The sequence below is a fragment of the Mangifera indica genome, chromosome 8 (genome assembly GCF_011075055.1).
Source record: "Mangifera indica cultivar Alphonso chromosome 8, CATAS_Mindica_2.1, whole genome shotgun sequence".
NCBI lineage: Eukaryota > Viridiplantae > Streptophyta > Magnoliopsida > Sapindales > Anacardiaceae > Mangifera > Mangifera indica.
The window spans coordinates 8,110,178-8,132,459 of NC_058144.1; the positions used below are offsets into that span (position 1 = coordinate 8,110,178).

Consider the following 22,282-nt stretch of genomic DNA (forward strand, 5'->3'; position numbering starts at 1 on the left):
TTATTTTGTTTGAGCTAAAAAAAACAATTTCCCATAATCCCTTTTGAGTGGATGTCCATGGTAGCATTCTACAGAACTCTTAGGAACCTGTCGCTGTAAAGAGTTTTATAGAACTGACCCACAAGTAAAAAATTAATGCAGCCATGTGAAGTGTTTTTCTATATGGTCCTTCCACCAGGTTTCTGTACTTATTCTTACAAATCAGACTGCAAAATGCTTTCTGATACTGTCCATCGTAATGTGCCCTTTCAGTTATATTTGCAGAACATGATTCCAACTGTTTTAGGTATACTTTCAGCTACATTTTGTGGAAGAGCAAGGCGATTTTATTTGAATGATCAGCGTGGTCCCTCCACTACAAACACTTCCCAACATTCTGAATGGCGATGGAACGTTGAGTTACATCATCTAAAAGCAGAGACTGTGAAAAGTCAATTAGGAGAGCATGGAAAATTAAGACACAAAGTATAAAACTTTTCTCATTCATGAATGGAACTTAGCGTATATTCCTAATTACATAAACTTACATTTGATCAAGATTATAGAAGTATACATTTAACCAGTTTCCAGTGTGCTTAAAGGGTCGATGGCGTTTGAAATGTGATTATTGCTAGTTAAACAGTGACTGGTGTGGGAGCTACAGCTGGGACTCGATTTTCAACTGGGATTTCAACAAATTCTGAGAGAATGGCGCGAAATTCATCCCCTGTCATTGTTTCCTTCTCAAGGAGAACTTCCACAATCTTGTCAATGGCCTCACGGTTGTTCCTTATGTGGTTCAATGCAATCTCATAAGCACTATCAGATAATCTCTTGACGGCAGCGTCAATGTCCTCAGCAAGCCTTTCTGACATTGAATTCCTTGCCATCATTCTCATGATGACATCAGCACTTTGTGCTGAGGTATCCATTAGTGACCATGGCCCAATTTCAGACATCCCAAATGTGGTTACCATCTGCAAACATATCAATCATAAGCCTAAAGTTAATTGGAAACTTCTGGTATAGTGAAGCCACGCAGAGCGAGTAAATTTTAGAGCTACGATTACAAGAGCTAGGTTGGGATAGATAAAAGATCCCTTAAAAGGAAAAGAGAAGGAAAAACCCTTCCCATGCTTCATATAAATGATCAAAAATTTAGTTTTTCAAACTTATTATCAAATCCACCCATGAAAGTGATCAAAGTTTTGGAGGGGAAAAATAAATAACAGAACAGAAATATTCAGTTACCTGTTTGGCCAAACTGGTGATCTGCTGCAGGTCACCAGCTGCACCTGTTGTCACCTCTGGCTCACCAAAAATCACTTCCTCAGCAGCTCTACCACCAAGCCCACCAACAATTCTTGCAAATAGCTGCTGCTTGGAAATCAGAGTAGGGTCATCAGAAGGAATGAACCAGGTAAGACCTCTTGCCTGACCACGAGGAACAAGGGTGACTTTTTGAACAGGATCATGCCCTGGAGTCAAAGTTCTGACCCAAAAGAAAATAAAAGCATTTTGTAAGTTGTTTGAGCAAATTTCTAAACAAGCATTAACAATGAGCCTAAAGCAAGCTCTCAAGGGAGGGAGAGGAGAGGGAGGAAAAAGATTTTATGAGAAGAAGTAGGACTATCATGCTTGCTTGAAAGTTCTGATTCTCCTCACAAACAAAGGGTGTTTGATGAAATATGAATGCTTCATTTGTAAATCATCCTAGATTCTTGATAAAAGAGGAATGTTTAAGGTATATAGGCTAGGAGCACTGGACTTATTTGTAATCTTGGCAAAGCATGGTAAGATTTTTTAACATTCTTCCATTGGAACATAACCATGACAATGCCATTGTCTCATAATTGGTGGTGTATGTCTACTTGAACTATGATTTTAGCCTACTTGATTGATGTAATGACTTTGCCACTCCAGCATCTAAAACTTGAGAGGGCAGTAACCAGAATATATCATAATTGGAAAAATTTTGTCTGAAATTTAGTTTGTTTTAACATTTGCCTATTGTCAGGTACAGTAGGTGATACAACTAGTAATCTTTTCCTTGGAGATTCAGAGAATTTTGTAGGCCACCTATATTGATAACAAAATTAATTATAACAACCAAATGGAGACTAAAGAAGTAGTGACTAATGCAGGCTAAATATTATACTTCCCTAAAGTAAAAATCACAACATTCCATCAAAAGCCTTTACAAAATTTATTAGTGAATATTCTGAAAAGACAGATTATGAGAAAGCCATCCTACTTACCCACATATTGCATGGCCAACCTCATGGTAAGCAACCAGACTTTTGCTTTTCCCATCAGTCATTACTGTTCCTTCCATTCCAGCAACAATCCTATCAATTGAATCATCAATCTCTTTAGATGAAATAGCAGTCTTCCCACGTCTACCAGCCAATATGGCTGCCTCATTTAAGAGGTTTGCTAAATCTGCACCACTAAAACCAGGTGTTCTCATGGCTATCACATCAAGAGAGACATCAGCATCAAACTTCTTATTGCTAGCATGAACCTTCAATATCTCTGTTCGTCCTCGTATATCAGGAACATCAACAGTAACCTGTATTAAAGCTTTACATTAAGTACTAATTTTATATAATTTGAGAAATAAAAATATGATGATCTATTATTACCTGTCTGTCAAACCGCCCTGGCCTCAATAAGGCGGAATCAAGAATGTCAGCCCTATTAGTAGCTGCAATTACAATGATACCAGTGTTACCCTCAAAACCATCCATTTCTGTCAAAAGCTGGTTAAGGGTCTGTTCTCTTTCATCATTCCCTCCTCCAATTCCAGTTCCTCTTTGTCGTCCAACGGCATCAATTTCATCCACAAATACAATGCATGGAGCATTCTCCTTGGCCTTCTTGAAAAGATCTCGGACTCGAGATGCACCAACACCAACAAACATCTCAACAAACTCAGAGCCAGAGATAGAGAAAAATGGAACCCCAGCTTCACCAGCAATAGCCTTCGCTAGAAGAGTCTTCCCAGTTCCAGGAGGACCAACAAGAAGAACACCTTTTGGAATGCGAGCTCCAACAGCAGTGAATCTCTCAGGCTTCTTGAGAAACTCCACCACCTCCATGAAATCTTGTTTTGCTTCATCAACTCCAGCAACATCATCAAATGTTACACCAGTATTTGGTTCCATTTGAAATTTGGCTTTGGATTGACCAAAGGCCAGAGGGAAACCAGGCCCACCAGGACCACCCATTCCACCAGAAGAACGCCTTGAGAGAAGGAACAACCCTCCAATTAGGATTAGTGGGAAAGCAAGATTCCCAATTAAGTTGAATAGCAGAGATCCTGAGTCTTCTTGAGCATTATGTGCCGCAAAGTCAATGTTCTTCTCACTGAATTTCTGGAGAAGCTCCTGGCTGAGCCCTGGCAACTGAACACGAACTCGCTGCACCCGGTTACCCAACTCAGGTGAAATGGCCTCCACAATAGCTATAGTTCCATTTTCAAACAAATCCACTTTTTTAACCCTGTCCTTGTCAACGTACTCTAAGAACCTAGAATAAGACATCCGGGAGGAAGAGACCCCTTGATCATCAGCATATGCATTTCCACTCCCCAGTAAAGCAGAGGCACCGAGTCCCACATTTCCAAGCAACAACTTGAGAAAACCTCTTCTTCCCTCCGACTGTTTCTGGCCCAAAGAGGCCTTTATGAGGGCTGCTTTGGACTTCTTTTCCAAGGAAGAAAAGCTTGATGAAACCATAAGACGCTTACCATAGAAGTCCTTGCTCAAATTCGCTTTAATCTTGTGTGTAGATAGAACATTCGCAATGAGGCAAGCTGATGAAGCCGCCATCTGTAGAACAAACAACTAATAATAATAAGAAAAATAAAAAGCCACGGCTATTATCCAAGAAATAATCTGTATAAAATAAACATGAAATCTGGAAACAAAAACCACCCAACCCAACAACACTATGTCAATAAGCCACCTCGACAACCCATCGTATACAAATACTTAGATTACATTCACATCAAATTCAGTTTCTTCGGTAAAACGAAAAAAACAAGAAGAACAATAATAATAAAAGAACCAGCACAAATAAACATTAACAAAAGCATACTTAGTATTTTCCAATGCTTAATTGAAATAACAACACCCAGCATCGTTTTCTAACAAAAGTTTCAACTATCTATCATAAGCTTACATGAAACGAACCTGGAATGAAGTGAAATCAGAAGACAGAGAAAAGAAACAAGAGGGCAAGCTTAATAAATAGAAGAAGGGTGTCGCTTTAAAGAATGAAATCAAGGAACAAGACACAACACAATCAAGTTGCCAGGCAGCTGAGTGAAGATTTTAAGAGCGAGTGGATGTGGTTTGGGAAAAGCATACGTGGCGGTTTTCTATGATTGGCTTGCTTCAGATTTTCTCTATTTCTTGCGTTCCACATCTGCTGTTTAGTCTCCTCGACTTGAAAATCAATTTAAACAAATTAGAATAATAAATGTTTTAATAAATAAAAATAAATAAATAAATATATATATATATATATATATATATATATATATATATATATATATATATATATATATATAAAATCCTGGATACTATTAGTTTAATTGCACACCTTAATCTTCTAAAAATCGTATTAATAAAGTAAAAAATAAAATAAAATTTTAGTTCAGTAATGCAATCCATATTAAGTTCAATTGAATTTCTCAAGCTTTGGCGGTTGGTGCCGCTACGGTCGGGAATGAATTCGATAAGAGAGAATACATCAGTAGCTTCTATGTCATGGGAAGATCATACGCAAGTGTGGGCATGAATCAGACTGAATCTAAATATTATTTGATTTGAGTTTAATTCAGATAAAAAATAGTTAAGTTTGAGTTTGATTTGAGTTCATCAAACTAAAATTAAGTCCAACATGGGTGAAAAATGGTTATGCTTAATTTCATAGGTCGAATCAATAATTCGAATTCATAATCCAGTTCGATTTGAATTAATGGTTTGAATATATGACTCGAATTCATGGATTGAATTTGTAGTTTATTGACAAAACGATGTCATTTTACGTAAATAATATTCAAAATTTTTTATTCAAATCGAACTAACCCACCAATTCGAATTATGGATTCAAGGTTACTCGAGCCAAATCGAGTTATAAATTTGAATTATTAATTCGAGTCAAGCACTTTCTAATTCAAATTTGATTCAATTTAAAAAATAAGTCAAATACTCTAATTTAAGTTTGATTTGAATTTAAATCAAACGAATTTAAACTTAGACAAAAATGAATTGTGATGTCTAATTTTGAGTAGAAATAGATGATATTTTATAATAATATTATATATATCAATTTTGAGTATATAAATGAATATATGTATCATTATATGATTGAACGATTTTAAATTAATAATAAAATAATATCTAATTACGTGATAATATACATAGATAAATTAACATCCTAAACAATGAAATAATCATTGTATGGTTTGAAAGATAGATTATAATAGCTCATACTTGACATTCAAGCATCCCCTTCAAGAGAACCTTGTCTAAAACTACCTAAAAGTGGTAAGGTTCGAGTTATTGACGTGAGATGGACCAGACAAAAATTAAGAAATGAATATGAATTAAGAAGGGCTTATGAAGCTTCTATGTAGATATCATATTGTATTAGCCATCGGCATAAAACTTAGTTCACTTATTCCCTCATAAATTACAACTCGGTTTGCAATTTTTTGGAATTGGAACATGGTTTTTCCAAGTGTGCTCACAAGTTATTAAATACATAAACAAAAATGCATATTAACTTTATAAGGGATCTTGGATCGAAGCAGTATATTAATAGAAGCTTATGATAGATTTAAACGGGCCAAGCCAACCTGTCCCGTATGGAAGCCTCCTCAAGGGCCCTAAAAACAGATAGAAGATGAGCTGCCGCAGGGTTGTAGGCTGCTACAGTATTCACCCTGTTATTCTCTTTCTTTTGCTCACTGAGTACAAACCTACACACAGGACACTGGCCCTGGCTTCTCATCCATGGCACAATACATGCTTCATGAAACATGTGTTCACATGGCGTCAGCATTACCATCTCTTTAGGTTCGAAATCTTCTAGGCAAACAGCACAGTTCTTACCGTTGATTTCTTTTTCCTTTTGCATCTCTTTCACGATGTCTTTTGAGTCAAGTCTGTAATATAAGTTAGGCCTTCTTTTCTTTGGAGGGGGATCATACGGTACTTTCCTCAACTTCTTCAAAGCAATTTGCTGCCCCTCTTGAGTCAACTTTGAATCATCTTCATGAGTTGGAAATTGCACATGCTGTTGTCTGCTGAATCCTGGTGAGGATGCCAGGATGATTGGACCAAGAATAGGACTAAACTCTGATAAACTATTAAGTACTTTCATAATTAGAAATGGGAATATAATTCAATGCTCATATTGTGATCAGAGCAATCAGCATAAGACATGAAACTAACTGAACTTTTGAAATTAATGCATAATTCATATATATTCAGAAAGTATTGATCCTTCGATTGCTTCATGCAGCCAATTACTGGTTATGATATTAACAGTAAAAAGAAACAAATTTACATAAAGCTGTAATTCAAACCACAAATCTTGTTGGATAATGGAACAGCGATCGTCTACCAAGCCATTGGGTTGGGGGTTTTCTTATTTGTTGTAATTCATTTCCACTTGTCCAGAGAAACCAGTTTAACAGAATTTGTAAAAAGTTAATACGCTTACCCAGCTAAGCTGAATGGTTCTGTCATCATTCTCTCATCATATGCAGGCCAGGGATTGGGTGCACCCCGGCTGGCACCCTAGGTAACCAAATCAATATAAGAACATATTAAACAAATTAATCTTTGGCAAGATATAAAATTTCAAAGAAAATTGATTACTCTTAATCCTTTTTATATTGGCAAAAGTATACTTACAGGATCAGCACGGAAGGAAAGAGATCTAGCTTGGGAAAATGGAGCTTGTGTTCGGCTTCCCTCACTACTGTTAGGAACACGATCATTGTAGGCTTGTCCAAACAGCCAATCTACTGAATATGGGTTGAAATTATTGGTGCCACCACTCATGGTGTCTTTGTTTGATATCTCAGCAGAAGTCCAATATATGTAAGATTAAAAAGTGGAAGCATTATGTAGTGGAGTTATGAAGAAAAAGTTTTATTCTTCTGTCTGATTGAACATCACTCAGTGAATATATCCTATTAGTTGATTCTTTGCTTTTCTACTTTACGGATGCTCATCTATTGGACTATCTGCTAAGGATAACGTTTCAATAGTAGTAAGAAAGGAATCCAACGTCAACAAACTAGCGGACATTAATTTTGACTTTCCTAAATTTGCACTAACTAGTGTGAAGCTAACCACACACCCAGTATCTTGCTTTGTCAGTGATGCTTTAGAACTTGTTCTTAAACCAAAAGAAAAAGGAGAAAAAACCTAATAAATTAAGCTACACAACTAAAATGTATATTGTTAACCAAGGGATACAAACATAAATAAAATTCAATAATTTATACAGCTAACATAATTCAAGAAACTGAAAATTTTCATTAGAAGCACAGGGAAAAACGAAGTGGGAGAAGGTACTAGAGTTATCGCAATTTTGAGTCTAGAATGTGAATCCTGCTCTGAATCAACTAAAGTATTAGCCTACGTTTTAATGGAGACAAGAATATAAAAAATTTTAATGGAGGCAAGATTATCAAAAAAGACAGGGCAAACATAGCTACATGAACCATACCAAAAGTTGATAAACGTTAAGATGAAAAACAATTGCTTCATTCACTTTCCTCTTCTTGTGATTCAGACTCTCCAATCTTACCAGCTTCCCTACATTTAAAACCACCAGTAATCAAACTGTGACGACACAAAACAACAAGATCAAGAAGCTTTCTCCTAACAACATACACTACATTTGTCTCTATTAGCCGCCCCCTCTCATACGCTTCCCTCAGGAAAACAGTATGTCTCTTCCCTTTGGCGGACAAGTGAAAAATACCTGGGTGATCCAAGAACAAATCCCTGATATTAAAATCAATCCCAAACCATTTCCTGAAATGACTGATCTTCTCTACTTCCACCATCTTCTCCACTGTCAGGCTTATAAATTCATGTATAATAGCAACAGCCGTTTCTCCAATCTCTTAATCCCAGCCTTTGTTTAAAATCTTTACTCACCCTCATACCGGACGGAAGCCCATGTTTAAAACCGTAATGTAAATCACTTCTATCAACTTCACAATCCCCCCCTCTAACAATCCATTACTCTTCATTTATCAAGAGCCACAGCGAAATCTATCCCACGCATTTCGTCGAACAATTTCAACACAAGCATTTGTTTCAATACCATCGCAAAGTTCAAATATTTTCGAGTTTCGTGCAATCACCGAGTCCTCAAAATCATCAGGCAGCCCAAGCTCCCTCCAAACCTTAAAAACAGCGCGTAGTGGATATTGATATCAACATAACTAACTTCTCAACAATTAGAGGCAAAGAGGCATTGATAGCTTCAGCTTCTTGGCAGGAAATTTCAAAGGGCTCTTTGGTTAGCTTGACAAAGGGCCGGCACTTAGTTGGGTCAGAGAAGATTTGAAAAATGTGGGGCTGGGAGAGTATATAAGGGCCGATTCATAAATGCCTTTTTTTCTTCTTTTATATACGTTTGATAGGTCACTTTCAGATGCACTAACCCTTTTTTATCACAAGAGTATGCAAATTTTAGAACAATTAGTGTCGGGGGATTCATAGATAGTGAATGCTGCTGCTTTTTTCAATGTGTAAAATTTCATCAAATCATGTTGAAAATCCTCTCATTCAATAGCCGATACATTGTTGACCCATAGAAGTTGGATCAGCATTTAGCACAAGGATAAGAGAAATGGCTTGTTTGCAAAAGGAATGACTTCATGATGAAAATTGGTATTGGTGGGTTCTGCCCAAACAGTTTAATCCCCAGCATCACCAAAGATTTGCAGGTGAAAACAACTTTAGAAGACCAACTCTGAACTTCCACCAAAACTTTGAAAAGCGAATACCTTCACAATTCAATTCTGAACTTCCAGCTGATATGCCCCAAAAGCAATATACACTTGAAATTTTATCAATAGAAATTTTACTTTATTACTAACAACAACATGGAGTGTCAGCTTACTTCTAAAATCTTTTAGATTGAAAAAAGAAAAGAGAATAAACTGTTCTTCATTACAAAAATTACACCAAATAAAAAAAATTCAAAACAATTACCAATAAGTCATAATCTGAATGCTAGTGAAGCAAACAGATAATTAATCTTGTATGCATTTCAAGTAACTTTGCAGTCAGCAACAAAACCCTCTTCTCAGCATCTCAAACGGGCAGGAAATCTGCTCTCCAGGTCAACTAATAAAAGGAAATGAAGAGCATAATTGAAATCAGATATTCTCATCCCCACTCTTTTTCTTCAGCTTAAGTCCTAATTTGAGATCAGTACATTATTTTAAGTAAAGAATACAAATTAAAATAAACAAGAAGCTGAACTAACAAGCTCAAACTTGAAAAAGAAAATTGATAGAAGAAAAATACCTCACACTCAAAACTCCCATGCATTATCACCAAAACCCAGTAATGAAGAATCTACTTGCTCATGGTCGATGATAAATAGAAATTCCAAAATATGGAGCCCATTGACATGAAAGCTACACGAGCTTGAAGAGGGACCACCCTGTTTCCCAGCCATAATTATTGTTAAACAATATTACACTCTAGCAATCTTAACTGATTGCCATTAAGAGATATCAACAAAAATCTATAAGAACCATGACAGAATGCAAAATATAGTCTTGACAATAGTCAACTTGTTGCCAAATACACAATATTAACCAATTAGTATGTATGCAGTTTCACAACTTGACTTAAACTTTGGCGACTTGAAAGTGGAATAAATTTGTGAAAGTTTACATGAATTCTGAAACATATATATGGTCAAGCAAACAAATTTCTTTATTATCATCACTGCTCATGCTAACTGCAAAACCAATGACAGATAAGTGAGATACGGATGCTTCAAAATGAGGTTCCTGTTAAAAAAATATGCATATTAGCAGGTCATGTTCTACACAAGTTTTTCCCTGAATTTACCCAGATTAATTGAGAAAGCAGCAAAATATGGTTCTGTTGTGTACCAAAGGATCTAATGTTTCTGACTCCTGGAGGCACAGTCTTAAATTTCTCAGACAACAGCACTAAAAATAAATTGAAGGAAAAGAAATGACAAGAAGATGTACCAAAAATTTAATACACTGACAGGGATCCAGAACCTAAATCCTGCACAGAAATCAAAGGTTGACATTGAGAATCCAAAAGCTAGAGCACAATATAATTAAACCAGAGCATGATTCCAAGATATCGTTACCATAAAGTAGTGTGGGCAGAGCATCTTTTTTATACTTGTTTGGAAGCTCAGAAACCTTTCCTAGCCATAAATTGTTCCAAGCAAAGACAACAGCAATCACACATGGGCCAAGCACTATTTGGTTTAATAAAACCTGGAAAGATGTAAAGTCATGAGGTATTTGTGGACTAATCTGGTATTTCAACATACCATGATTGTTGTTGAAATACTATATGTGAAATCCAAAGACGTTATACCTTCAGAAATAAATTCTCCACTGTTTGTTTTGGCATACGATAATCAAGAAACTGGTACCATGCATATGAACCAGGGCCGTACAGAAGGAACCCATAAGAAGTCATCCGCAGAGCACGGATCCAGTCATGATCAAGAAGAATGGCCCAGAAGTCATTCTAAGATAGAAATTTTGGTCAAAATTAAACTCAAAACAGTTAAAAGATTGCTCAAACATAAAATAAATGAGTGATAAAACATATTTCCAGGCCCTAAGTGTAGACAAATATGTAAATCAGGAAATACAGAGAAGGCATTGAATCTTCTAGATTGGAGATTCTAGTAAGATTATTCTTAGATGGTTATTAAAGATATAAACCTTCCATTTTCTTGGTGGAGAAGCAGGTAAAATTTGAAATCTCAACAACAATGTTGTTTCTTGTGGTAGTTTTTTTTTTTTTTAATACCTAAAATATTTCAGACACTAGAGACTCTTAGAAGACCATGCATTTCCATTGAAAAAGTTTCAGAAGTGATACTTTTTATCTTGGTCCAAAAAGAATACGAATCTCATTCCATTTTTTTAAAGAAATAGAATTCCTAAAAGTCCATTCCATTCCATACATATTGTCAAACCAAAACAGAGAGGCATTCCAGTTCATTCGAACTGAACATACTCTAATTTATAAAAAAAAACCTTCACCCTGCCCGTGCATCTTACAAGACAAGCAGCGCACCTCGCCAAACCTAATTGCAGCAATCAGTATCTTCCATTAAAAAAAAAAAAAATCACAACCATTTGCCCACCAATCCTTGAATAAGCAACCTCAGTTTTCTAAATTTTGACACCCAACCCTCTCCTCAATAGAACCACTCCCCACTTTCCAACCTTCCAGATGACATTTTTAAGTCTTCTCTGATTGCACCCTACAGAAAATCAAGCTCCAACTTTACCAACCTCCCAGCAAACCAACTGAAATTTCTTAAGCCTTTTTATTCACACATTCCAATTTCCATGCATGTTCATAACAGAATCTTTCACCATACGACTCATCCTATCATTTGATAAAAATAAAGACAATATAATATAAATAAAAACTTACAGAAAGTGAAGAAGAAAAAAATTAAGCCCAACCTTCTCGGAATGTTGTTTCAAAGCCTTGTTTTTGTTCCACCGGTCAATGACTTGAGCGATGGTGTCACCAGCAAAAGCGAGTGAGCCGGCGGTTACCGCCTGCTTTAAGGGAAACCGATAACCGGATTGTCCGGCTGCCTCCACTGAATCAGAGGACTTAGAATTTCTACTTGAAGAATTACAAGGTTTCGTTTTTCTTCGTAAGAAGGTCCAACCCAAGATCCCGCCGCTACCACCACCCAGCGCTTCCATTTTCTCCTCAAAGTTGTAATCAGATATTTTTTTTACCCTCGCTTTATAGCCGTTGATCTGTAGCCATCACTGCGGCCAAGAACTTTGGACGCATACCGTACAGTTTGGCCAGCAAGGAGAATTCCACTATAACAAAACGCTGCGTTTTGCTGATTCGATTTTATAATTTAAAAAATAAATTGACTAACGAGTCCAGACGACTGAGCCAGTCCAGCAGTCCAACTTGCGTTAGTGGGGCTCCAAATCTAGTGCAGAAAAGAAATTATCTCAATGAAGTGTTTTATTCAAGTCAATTTTGGTTTGAAGTAAAAATAATTCTTTTTTATTTTTTTATACATATATATATATAATATCTATATTTTTACAGAAATATTAATAATTTAATGATTTAGGTAATTTCCAAGGCATAATAAAAACACATAAGTCAGAACATATTATAGAAAAATAATAATACAAATTCATAGCTCAAGGAACCAAAGGAAATATTTGTTCCAACGTGCACAATAATTTTACTTCATCAATACCAATACAAGAGGGAAGAAAATATGAAAAAGAAAAGGGCAAAAGACTTGTTCACACCCAATGTTTAGTCTAGTACCATTCTAACCCATTGAGTTTAAAAAATTTAAATATTTATTTATCAATTACTATGGTTAGAAAAATTTGTTAGTCTCAAAGGTATAAATATTATTTAATTAATAATATTAAAAACTAAAATTTTATTTTATTTTCTCATATTAATTTTAAAAATTAATAATTTATTCAAAACTTAGTTTTAAAAATTTATATTTTTTCCTTTAGGATTTTGTTTTTTTTTTCTTTTTTAGGTGATTACTCTTCGAATGACAACTTATCTTTTTTGTTGTGGATGACAAAGGCTGAAGACAAAGGGTAGATGAAGGCCAAAGATGAAGGGCGGACGAAGGCTGAAGGCTTTACAATAGCAAAGTCACTTGAAGATGAAGAGTGCATGACCAAGAGTAGGATTGGGCAATCTTCAAATGCCCTTCATTTTTTAACTACAAAGAGGAGCGAGGGATCTTTGGATGATGTTTCATCCTCACCCTTCATCATCCACCCTTCGTCTTTGGCCTTCATCATCTATAACAAAGAATATTGACTATCAACTAAAGAAAGGTCATCAGAGACGGAAGAAAAAAATATGAAACTGTAAGAGAAAAAAAATATGTTTTCAAAATTAAATTGAAAAAAATTATTAATTTTTAAAAATAATATAAGAAAATAAGATAAAATTTTATATTTTTAATATTATTAATTAAATAAAAATTATACCTTTAAAATTAATAAGTTTTTTTAATAAAAATAATTAATAGATATATATTTAAATTTTTTAAATTTATTGGATAGGAGTTGGACCTCGGACAAAAACTTGGGTGGGAATATGTCTTTTAGCCCAAATAAAAAAGGCAAAAGAAATCGCCTGGGCTCACGCTATATTTGTAGGACCCACAAAGATCTAAAATACCACAAGTGGAGATCTAGGGTACTCTAGAGATTAGTACATTCTACAACCACGCGCCACCAATTATCCACACTTCACGCGCCTTATACATTTCTAAATTACCCTCCTAGTTTTTCAAATTACATAATACCCCCACCTCCTGTATGAAAAAACTGTGTATACAATTTGTTCGCACAATATATCCAATATTTAATAATTTAATTAAACGAGGGAAATAATAATCAAAGTTTGCTAAATTTGAAGAAGTTGCAGGGTTCAAAGTTTTGAGCTTTTCAAGTACATGCCAATTAGGGATTTTGACAGGTATTGTATTGTGCCGTTTGCCTGCAGATAAAATAAAAATACGTAGGGATGGAAATCCTGTAATGGTATTAATTAGTCGCAGGGTTGTGTGGGAATGGAAGTACTAGTACGTATACGAAGAAAGCGCTTTCAAAGACTCTCCTTTCTTTCTTTTTATTTTTATTTTTTAATTTTGGTTATTTATCTCTCTCTCTCCTCCTACTGCTGCTTTCAGTTTCCTCCTAAGGGCAAAATCCCAAAAATAGAAAAAGTCATTTCTGATCATCAAGCTTCAGCTGATTTTCACTGTGCTTGAGTGTCTCTTGTAAGAAGTTTAGCTTGGTTAGGTGGCGAGATCTGGTGGTGAGCTTGGGTTTTGCTTGATTCTTGGAGCTAGGGTTTAGTTTGGGGTGTTGTGTGTAAAATGTGGTAATTTGAGAAGAGGATTGGGGTTTGGGTGGGAAGATCTGAGGGTTATGAATCAGTGGAGTTTGGAAGTAGTTTTGAGGATTTTCTGGGTATTCGGGGGGGTGGGGGGGTGGGTTTTCATGAGTGTGGTTAAATAGAGAAAGGCAAGTGGTGATTCAAAATTTGTCTTCTTTTGGAGGTGTTGGCTTTTGGTTGCTCAAGGACTTGGTTTTGTTTGGTTTCTAAGAATGAGACTCTCTTCGTCGGGGTTTAATCAGCAGACTCAGGAAGGTTAGATCTTCATTCACTAGCTTCAAGTTTTATATTTCTGACTATTTGTTTGAATGTCGACTTTATTGTTTGTGCCGGTCAAGACTGAAGTCTTTCTTCATGTGTGTACACATATGCTAGCTTTTTCTCTACCGTCTAACGTTCCAATATCCCATGAATGTGCGTAGTTGTTTGTTTCTTGATTAAAAGCAAAGACAAGTATCTGATATTTGCTTGTGTCTGTGGGTTGAATGCGATGTTCAATGATCTTGCGTGTGTGCATGTTGTGCTAGGTGGAAAAGGTTTAGTTTTAGGGTCCTAAGCACAAGATATGAGACTTGGATCCCACCTCGGAAAGTATGAGTTTCTAGCATGGGTTTATACGGCTTTGAACTATCCAATCTCAATAGTTAGCTTTTGTGGTTCTCCTTAGATTCATATCCTGTAGCTAAAATTGAGTTGGTGTGATGAAGTGTGTATACGAATTTATGTGTTCTATGTACGGGGAACTTGAATCATTGTCCAGATCTTCTAACCTTTCTTGAAAAAAATTGTCTAAACTTTTTTATGACAGTTTCTACTATTTGAACTAATATGAGCATGGGAATTTTTTGCAGGGGAGAAGAAATGTTTAAATTCCGAGCTTTGGCATGCATGTGCTGGCCCTCTTGTATCTTTGCCTCCTGTGGGAAGCCGTGTTGTGTACTTTCCCCAGGGTCACAGTGAACAGGTTATTGTGAGCATAACAATGTGTCTTATCTCTTTCATTTGTCATTTGCTTGCCAGGAACAGTTTGCCTCTTCTAGATTATGCCTGAGCAGAACATGTGTTAGGTCTAGAGATAGAAAGTTTGATGATTTGTAATTTAAGGATGTAATCCTTTGGGGCCAGTGTTCATCATTTACTCCTTTCAAAGAAATGAATAAGCTATTAAGATGATTCTTACAATTGCAGCCTTGTCTGACTCTTTGGGCTCCTTCTACGCATGTTTAAGAGATGTTTGTTTACTGGTAGTTGTCTATGCAAATAATAAGAGTTTCTCCAAATGGAAAATTTGTTGAATCTTAGAGTATAATGAATTCTTAGTGTTTTCTTAGATACCTGTTATCATAAACTGGATGCCTATGGTTGTCTTGCCTGAAAATTGCTTGCTTCTTGGACTTTTATATTCTTTATATTTTAGGTGGAACCAAGATTGAAGTTCTTTCAGTACCTGTCATAACCATAGTTGTAGTATGAAACAGTTGAACCAAAGTATTACTGCTTGTAACTGAAGCTTCTTGTGTCTTAGTGTTTCTTTGTGGTCCTCTGTAGTATATTATTTCTGTTTTCCTGAATTCTGTTTTTTTTAACGGTTTTTTAATTGCCTATTTAGGTTGCTGCTTCGACAAACAAAGAGGTAGATGCTCATATTCCTAATTACCCTAGCTTACCCCCACAGCTCGTCTGTCAACTTCACAATGTCACTATGCATGTAAGTGATGGCCTTTTGAGATTACATTTTCTTCAAAATATTTATGGGCTACACCTTAGAACTTTTATTGTGCATGTATAGGCAGATGTGGAGACAGATGAAGTATATGCACAGATGACCTTGCAACCACTGAGTCCGGTTAGTTTGCTCCTTTTGGATATAAGTTTTCAAGTTTTATAATTATTTCCTCGTGTTGACACAAAATTTTGTTGTAGCAAGAGCAAAAAGATGTATACCTACTTCCTGCAGAGTTGGGTACTCCCAGCAAACAGCCAACAAACTATTTTTGCAAGACATTGACGGCAAGTGACACTAGCACACATGGGGGATTCTCTGTCCCTCGTCGAGCGGCTGAAAAAGTTTTTCCTCCTCTTGTAGGTGACATTTGATAATTTACCAGATTTTTATGCTGATGATGTCTTGTGCTTGCGAATCTAACTTGCTTTGTTGAACACCTTATTTAATTTTTATTTCAGGATTTTTCACAAACTCCTCCGGCTCAAGAACTAATTGCAAGGGATCTTCATGATAATGAATGGAAATTCAGGCATATATTTCGAGGTGATCTTCTGTCATATATATTTGTATGGTGATTATGAGAGAGTCATAAATTCCTGCCTAGCTACTTTGCAAAGGCTGCAATGAATTCGTGAGGAATAATGCAAGTATCAATTAGTTTTCCCTTATATGTATGCAGGTCAGCCCAAGAGGCATCTTCTTACAACAGGATGGAGTGTTTTTGTTAGTGCAAAAAGACTTGTTGCTGGTGATTCTGTCTTATTTATCTGGTTAGAGAATTTCTTATGAGATTTTAGATTAGCTTTATTTATTTAATCCTTTAATTTGTGCTGAATATCTCCATGGGTTTGTTAGTTGGCAAGGTAAGCAAATGATCCACAGTATGATACATGTGGCATTATAATGTGAGCTTCAGACAATGTAATGAAATGATTGAAAATTTTTAATATATGTTGCAGATGATTGGAAAAAAATTTTTGTAGCAGTTTAGTTGAGAAATATCTTGGTATGTTGCATGATATGCCTAATTTTATACCAAAGGATCTTTTTCTGCTGACATGTCAAGCATCTACATTCGTTCATATGTATTTTATATGTGAATGGTGCCATTTTATTCTGTTTGCTACATGCTGAAGTTGGCATTGAAGAAGTTTTATGGCAGATTTCTCATCATTTGTGTTTTTTGGTTCTTCAATATGGCATCTTTAATTAGGAATGAAAAAAATCAATTGCTTCTGGGTATCCGACGAGCAAATCGTCCCCAGACTGTCATGCCTTCATCGGTTCTTTCAAGTGATAGTATGCACATTGGTCTTCTTGCTGCTGCAGCACATGCTGCTGCCACAAATAGCCGGTTCACTATATTTTATAATCCAAGGTGAATTATCTGCTGAATTTTGACTGATTGACAATATTTAATGCAAATCTTAATTTTTCCATTTACTTTGATTGCAGGGCAAGTCCTTCAGAATTTGTAATTCCCCTGGCCAAGTATGTTAAAGCAGTCTATCATACTCGGGTTTCTGTGGGCATGCGATTTAGGATGCTGTTTGAGACTGAAGAGTCCAGTGTTCGTCGGTAGGTCTTACTTCTAGCTATATACACGTTTTGTGGTTCAAAAGAAAAAAGAAAAAAGTAATAGAAGAGAATTAATTCAAGATTTCAAGCATTATGCATTGTTGAGCTTAGATTAATTTTCTTTTTTCTTTTTCTCTGATTCTTTTCTCGCTGGCTTGTTGTACTTGTTTACATGGTTGTATTGTGGTGGTCAGTATGTTCTTTATCTATACTGCTATAAATTGAAGTTGCAGACGCTTTCATTTGTTTTAGAGTACAAATAATGTTTTTGAGCCTTGACCTATTAGCTTAGCTTTTGGATTGAGGGTGTCTTAACCATCTGAATTAGTAATTCACGTCAAAGCTTTATGTTGTGAAAAGAAGTGACATTCATTATCTCTACTTGTTGGTAAAAATTGTATATCCAGATGTAAGTTAGCACTGATAGAGTTTCCCATTATACCTATGCATGATTCTCTGGTAGCTAAAATGGTAGAGAAATGTTTGTGGGATTTTGGACTAGTAATAGTGTAAGAAAAGTTTAAAAGTTGCTGCTATTTAGCAAATAGATCCGGGATTACTTGTCTTAAAAATTTTGTGATTTGAAAACTACCATTAATGGAATTAAGGTCAAGTTACCTCCACCATCTATGCTTGGATACGTGATAAGCTAAAGTCAAGTTACCTCCGCTGTTTATGCTTGGATATGTAATAACTTAAGGCCAAGTTACTTGCTTTAGTGGTTGATACAACCTAATGGAATTCTTCTCATAGGTCAGCTTTGTATTTTTTTTTTAAATTGAGAGGATGGTTGTTATTCCACTTGTAATTAGTTATGAAATTAAAACTGATTTATGGAAAAATAAAATCGAACTGCAGTCCTGAAGTGTGTTGTAAGTGTTTCACCTACACGTTTTTTGATATAAATAATCTCTGGGATATGTTGGGTGAAGATTTTGTGTCATTTGACCTGGTATTGCTTTGCTTGGCACCCTCTTCGCCTCTTGTCTTTAGTTTCTTCTTTACCTTCATGTTTATCCCTTAATGACTATAGATTCTTAGTCATTTCTCTCTTCATTGTATGCCCACAATTTAACTTTTTTATACAGCAACTTTTTGCCTTTCCCTTTTGCACTTTTATTATTTTTTCTTATTTATTTAATTTCTTTCTATATGTCCATACATAAATACATGTAAATGCAACTGGTGGATAATTTTGCTCATTGGTGTATATTTATGTGCAGATACATGGGTACAATTACTGGCATTAGTGATCTAGACCCTGTTCGCTGGCCAAATTCACATTGGCGCTCTGTTAAGGTGTGTTATGAGATTTAAACTGTATATATTCAATTTTGAAGTAGCACTGTCTTATATTTTATTGTGATTTTCTTAAATTCTAGATCTGTTTTTATTAAGTATTGCATTTCATTTTCCTTTTCTACAGGTTGGGTGGGATGAATCCACTGCTGGGGACAGGCAGCCGAGAGTGTCTTTGTGGGAGATTGAACCATTAACAACATTCCCTATGTATCCATCACCCTTCCCTTTTAGACTAAAGCGCCCATGGCCATCTGTTTTACCTTCCTTCCACGGTATACTTGGATTGTTTACGGTTTGCATAATATCACCTTAATTGAAACTGAAATTCACCTCTTGATAAATTTTTCATTGAAAGCTGTTTAATTTGTTTTATTAAGGTCTCAAAGATGGGGATATGAGCATGAATTCTCCGTTAATGTGGCTTCCGGGAGGATATGGAGATCAAGGGATCCAATCTTTGAACTTTCAGGGATTTGGTGTTTCACCATGGATGCAGCCAAGGCTTGAAGCTTCAATGCCAGGTCTGCAACCTGATGTGTACCAAACAATGGCGGCTGCTGCTGCGCTTCAAGAAATGAGAACAGGGGATTCTTCCAAATTAGCATCACAGTCTCTTCTGCAGTTCCAGCAATCTCAAAGCATATCCAATGGGGCTGCTTCTAATATTCCAAGGCAGATGTTACAGCCATCCCATTCTCAAAATGCCTTTCTCCAGAATTTTCAGGAAAATCAGGTGTCTGCTCAGGCTCAGCTTCTGCAACAGCACTTGCAGCGTCAGCTGTCCTATAATGATCAACGACAACAGCAGCAGCAAGTTCAACAATCCCAGCAACTACATCAATTATCAGTTCAGCAGCAGATTCCAAATGTCATCTCTGCACTACCACACCTTGCATCAGCCAGTCAGTCCCAGCCTCCAACTTTGCAGGACATTCCTCCACAGTGCCAGCAGCCAAACTTTTCTGATTCTCTTAGGAACCCAATAGCTACAACTGATGTTTCCAGTATGCACAATATCTTAGGTTCATTATCACAGGATGGAGCATCCCACTTACTTAATTCGAATGCATCAGTCCCTGTTATCTCTTCTCCCATGCTTAGCAAGCAAGTCGCAGTTGATTCTCGTCTTGCTTCTGGAGTTACTCATTGCATACTGCCTCAAGTGGAACAGTTGGGAACACAACAGTCAAATGTTTCAGAACTTACTAATTTGTTGCCTCCATTTCCTGGTAGAGAATACAGTTCTTATTATGGTTCTGGCGATCCACAAAACAATCTATTATTTGGGGTGTCCATTGATTCCTCATCTCTTATGGCACAGCATGGGCTGCCAAACCTGAAAAACATTGGCACTGAAAGTGAATCATTGTCTCTTCCATTTGCTACTTCGAATTTTACTAGTGCTGTGGGAACTGATTTTCCACTGAATTCGGATATGACAACCTCAAGTTGTGTAGATGAATCAGGTTTCTTGCAGTCTTCTGAGAATGTGGATCAAGTGAATCCACCACCTAGAACCTTTGTGAAGGTAAAATAGTCACTATCTTTGAAAGCATGCTAAGCTGTTTGGGGATTGCTCTGTTTCAACACTGACATGCATAGTCTACTAGCTAAAACCATTTCTCTGGCAAAACCTGATATGTTATGCTTGTGATCTCCTGTTCTTTCGGGCCTTCTATGCATTACATATTTCAGAAATTTTGATTAGTCTGCTCTCAACCCACTGAATAGATTCTGTTTGAATGTAAATGTGGTCCCTTTAACAATGCTAGTTTCCTGGAGGATGCCTCTTTGAACAGTCATAGCATGCCAATTTTGCCTTGTTTTGCATGTTTTTCTGCCAAGAAGATGCCTATGTTTAACTTCAATTTGCTTCCGAACAATGAGTTCATCAGCTCTAACTTCATTGGTTTGGTCTTTCATCATTTAATTGCTGATCAAATAATGTAAATTGACAGGTTCATAAATTGGGGACCTTTGGACGGTCACTGGACATTTCCAAGTTTAGCAGCTATGATGAGCTGCGCGGTGAACTGGCTCGTATGTTTGCCCTTGAAGGCCAACTAGAGGACCCCCAGAGATCAGGCTGGCAGCTTGTATTTGTTGACCGGGAGAATGATGTTCTTCTCCTTGGTGATGATCCTTGGCAGTAAGTATAACGAGTCTTGCTCTGCTTTATTGCTGTCTCTTTTAAAGTTGTGTACAAGTGTCTTTTGCTGCCTAGTAGCATCACTAAATTCCAGTTTGTAGTTCAAACTGAATCATGTAATCTGTTTCTCCATTGACCTCTCATCAGGGAGTTTGTAAACAATGTGTGGCACATCAAGATACTATCTCCTCTGGAAGTGCAACAAATGGGAAAAGGTGTTAGTTCTGTGACCAGTGTCCCAGGCCAAAGGCTTACCAGTAATAACTGCAACAACTACATGAGCAGACAGGAACTGAGAAGTTGTAGCAATGGAGTTGCATCCATGGGGTCTCTTGATTACTGAAGCCAAAATGTAGTAAGGTAAATGGAAAAGAAAATTGACTTAAGCTAAGTGTTTTAAGTAATGTAGTGTATGTTGTGCAATGTGGATTGTTAGCATTATAACATTGCTGGTAAAAGCTTGTTTTGTGGTATGCGCAAATGCAATATCAGTGTAAATTATTGTAGAAGAGTTGTTACTTAGAAGACAGATTTATTAATTTAGGACAATGAATGGTAGGTGTTTGTTTGGCATCTTGAATTGTAATTGCTTTTGAATATTAAGACGATGTCTTTTCCATGAAAAAAAAATAAGTTTTTTTAATGGGGTATGGGATGTCGGTGTTTAAACTATCATAACAAACAAAATATTGAATAAATAAATGGGGTTAGGTAGACTGAACCGCAGATTCTGGTGTAGCTACTTCATCATTTTTATTATATTAATAATATATTCTGATTATAGCTAGTAAATATCTAAATAAATATACTGTTTATAGGTCAACTCCACATGTTCCCTCCAGGGCCTCTTTCTAGAATCTTAAAACCTACCAGTCTAGGCAGTCTTTTTAATCCACCCATTGATCTTTGTCGTAATGTTGAGGTTAAGGGGTCATTTTCCATTCATGTTTTAACTTATTTTGAAAAACACATTTATAATAATGTTTTAAAAATTTATCTATATATTATTTTTTGTTAGAATTTTTTGTTAAAGGGAATGATAAAATTATTATTTTATTATTAAATTTTAAAAATTACATCGTTTTTTTAGTTTTTTTTAGTTTAGTTTGAAAAATTAAGAATTTTTTTTATGATGAAATTTTAAAAAATTATATTTTTTTCTCCCCTTTTGAGGTTTCGATTTTTTAGGTAAATCACTTCTTCTCTGGCAGCTGGTAGCCTTTGATCGTTTCTCTTATTTCTTTCAGTCTTATCATCGTAAGAGAAGATATGTATTTGTTTGGATGAAGACAAAAAAAATGAATAGAGAAGATGATTCTCATTTTTTATTATTCC

The 22,282-nt window shown here is 36.0% G+C and overlaps 4 protein-coding genes and 1 pseudogene across 9 annotated transcripts; 1 reads left to right on the plus strand and 4 right to left on the minus strand.

Annotated features, from left to right (window-relative positions):
• Nucleotides 1-303: 303 nt before the first annotated feature.
• Nucleotides 304-4,410, minus strand: LOC123223683 (ATP-dependent zinc metalloprotease FTSH 2, chloroplastic-like). Of its 4 annotated transcripts, none has more exons than XR_006503828.1 (6): nt 4,176-4,409; nt 2,625-3,812; nt 2,238-2,551; nt 1,231-1,471; nt 528-956; nt 304-408 (listed from the first exon to the last, which is right to left on the minus strand). XR_006503828.1 is itself a non-coding variant. In XM_044646994.1 (5 exons), the coding sequence occupies exons 2-5, from the start codon at nt 3,810-3,812 to the stop codon at nt 615-617; spliced, it is 2,085 nt and encodes a 694-aa protein (XP_044502929.1). In that variant the 5' UTR covers nt 4,165-4,410; the 3' UTR covers nt 454-614. The 4 variants fall into 4 exon arrangements, 2 of the variants coding, with proteins under 2 accessions (XP_044502929.1, XP_044502928.1); XR_006503829.1 differs by having other exon boundaries at nt 304-421; XM_044646994.1 differs by lacking the exon at nt 304-408 and having other exon boundaries at nt 454-956; nt 4,165-4,410.
• Nucleotides 4,411-5,607: 1,197 nt separating this feature from the next.
• On the minus strand, nt 5,608-7,212 carry LOC123224359 (probable E3 ubiquitin-protein ligase RHY1A). Its single transcript, XM_044647997.1, has 3 exons — nt 6,912-7,212; nt 6,718-6,794; nt 5,608-6,358 (listed from the first exon to the last, which is right to left on the minus strand). The coding sequence occupies exons 1-3, from the start codon at nt 7,059-7,061 to the stop codon at nt 5,830-5,832; spliced, it is 756 nt and encodes a 251-aa protein (XP_044503932.1). The 5' UTR covers nt 7,062-7,212; the 3' UTR covers nt 5,608-5,829.
• Nucleotides 7,213-7,702: 490 nt separating this feature from the next.
• LOC123223494 lies at nt 7,703-8,621 on the minus strand (annotated as a pseudogene).
• A 440-nt stretch (nt 8,622-9,061) lies between these two features.
• On the minus strand, nt 9,062-12,056 carry LOC123224360 (protein Mpv17). 2 transcript variants are annotated; one of them, XM_044648000.1, is made up of 6 exons: nt 11,732-12,056; nt 10,620-10,775; nt 10,384-10,516; nt 10,256-10,295; nt 9,555-9,693; nt 9,062-9,444 (listed from the first exon to the last, which is right to left on the minus strand). In XM_044648000.1, exons 1-5 carry the CDS (start codon nt 11,981-11,983, stop codon nt 9,606-9,608), a joined length of 669 nt encoding a protein of 222 aa, XP_044503935.1. In that variant the 5' UTR covers nt 11,984-12,056; the 3' UTR covers nt 9,062-9,444; nt 9,555-9,605. The 2 variants fall into 2 exon arrangements, with proteins under 2 accessions (XP_044503935.1, XP_044503934.1); XM_044647999.1 differs by having other exon boundaries at nt 9,062-9,371; nt 11,732-12,055.
• A 1,656-nt stretch (nt 12,057-13,712) lies between these two features.
• LOC123224358 (auxin response factor 6-like) lies at nt 13,713-21,520 on the plus strand. 2 transcript variants are annotated; one of them, XM_044647995.1, is made up of 14 exons: nt 13,713-14,447; nt 15,044-15,162; nt 15,802-15,900; nt 15,982-16,038; nt 16,116-16,274; nt 16,377-16,461; nt 16,598-16,688; nt 17,132-17,296; nt 17,374-17,496; nt 18,720-18,795; nt 18,923-19,070; nt 19,176-20,326; nt 20,757-20,947; nt 21,095-21,520. In XM_044647995.1, exons 1-14 carry the CDS (start codon nt 14,405-14,407, stop codon nt 21,288-21,290), a joined length of 2,703 nt encoding a protein of 900 aa, XP_044503930.1. In that variant the 5' UTR covers nt 13,713-14,404; the 3' UTR covers nt 21,291-21,520. The 2 variants fall into 2 exon arrangements, with proteins under 2 accessions (XP_044503930.1, XP_044503931.1); XM_044647996.1 differs by having other exon boundaries at nt 13,715-14,447; nt 15,044-15,156.
• Nucleotides 21,521-22,282: the final 762 nt, after the last annotated feature.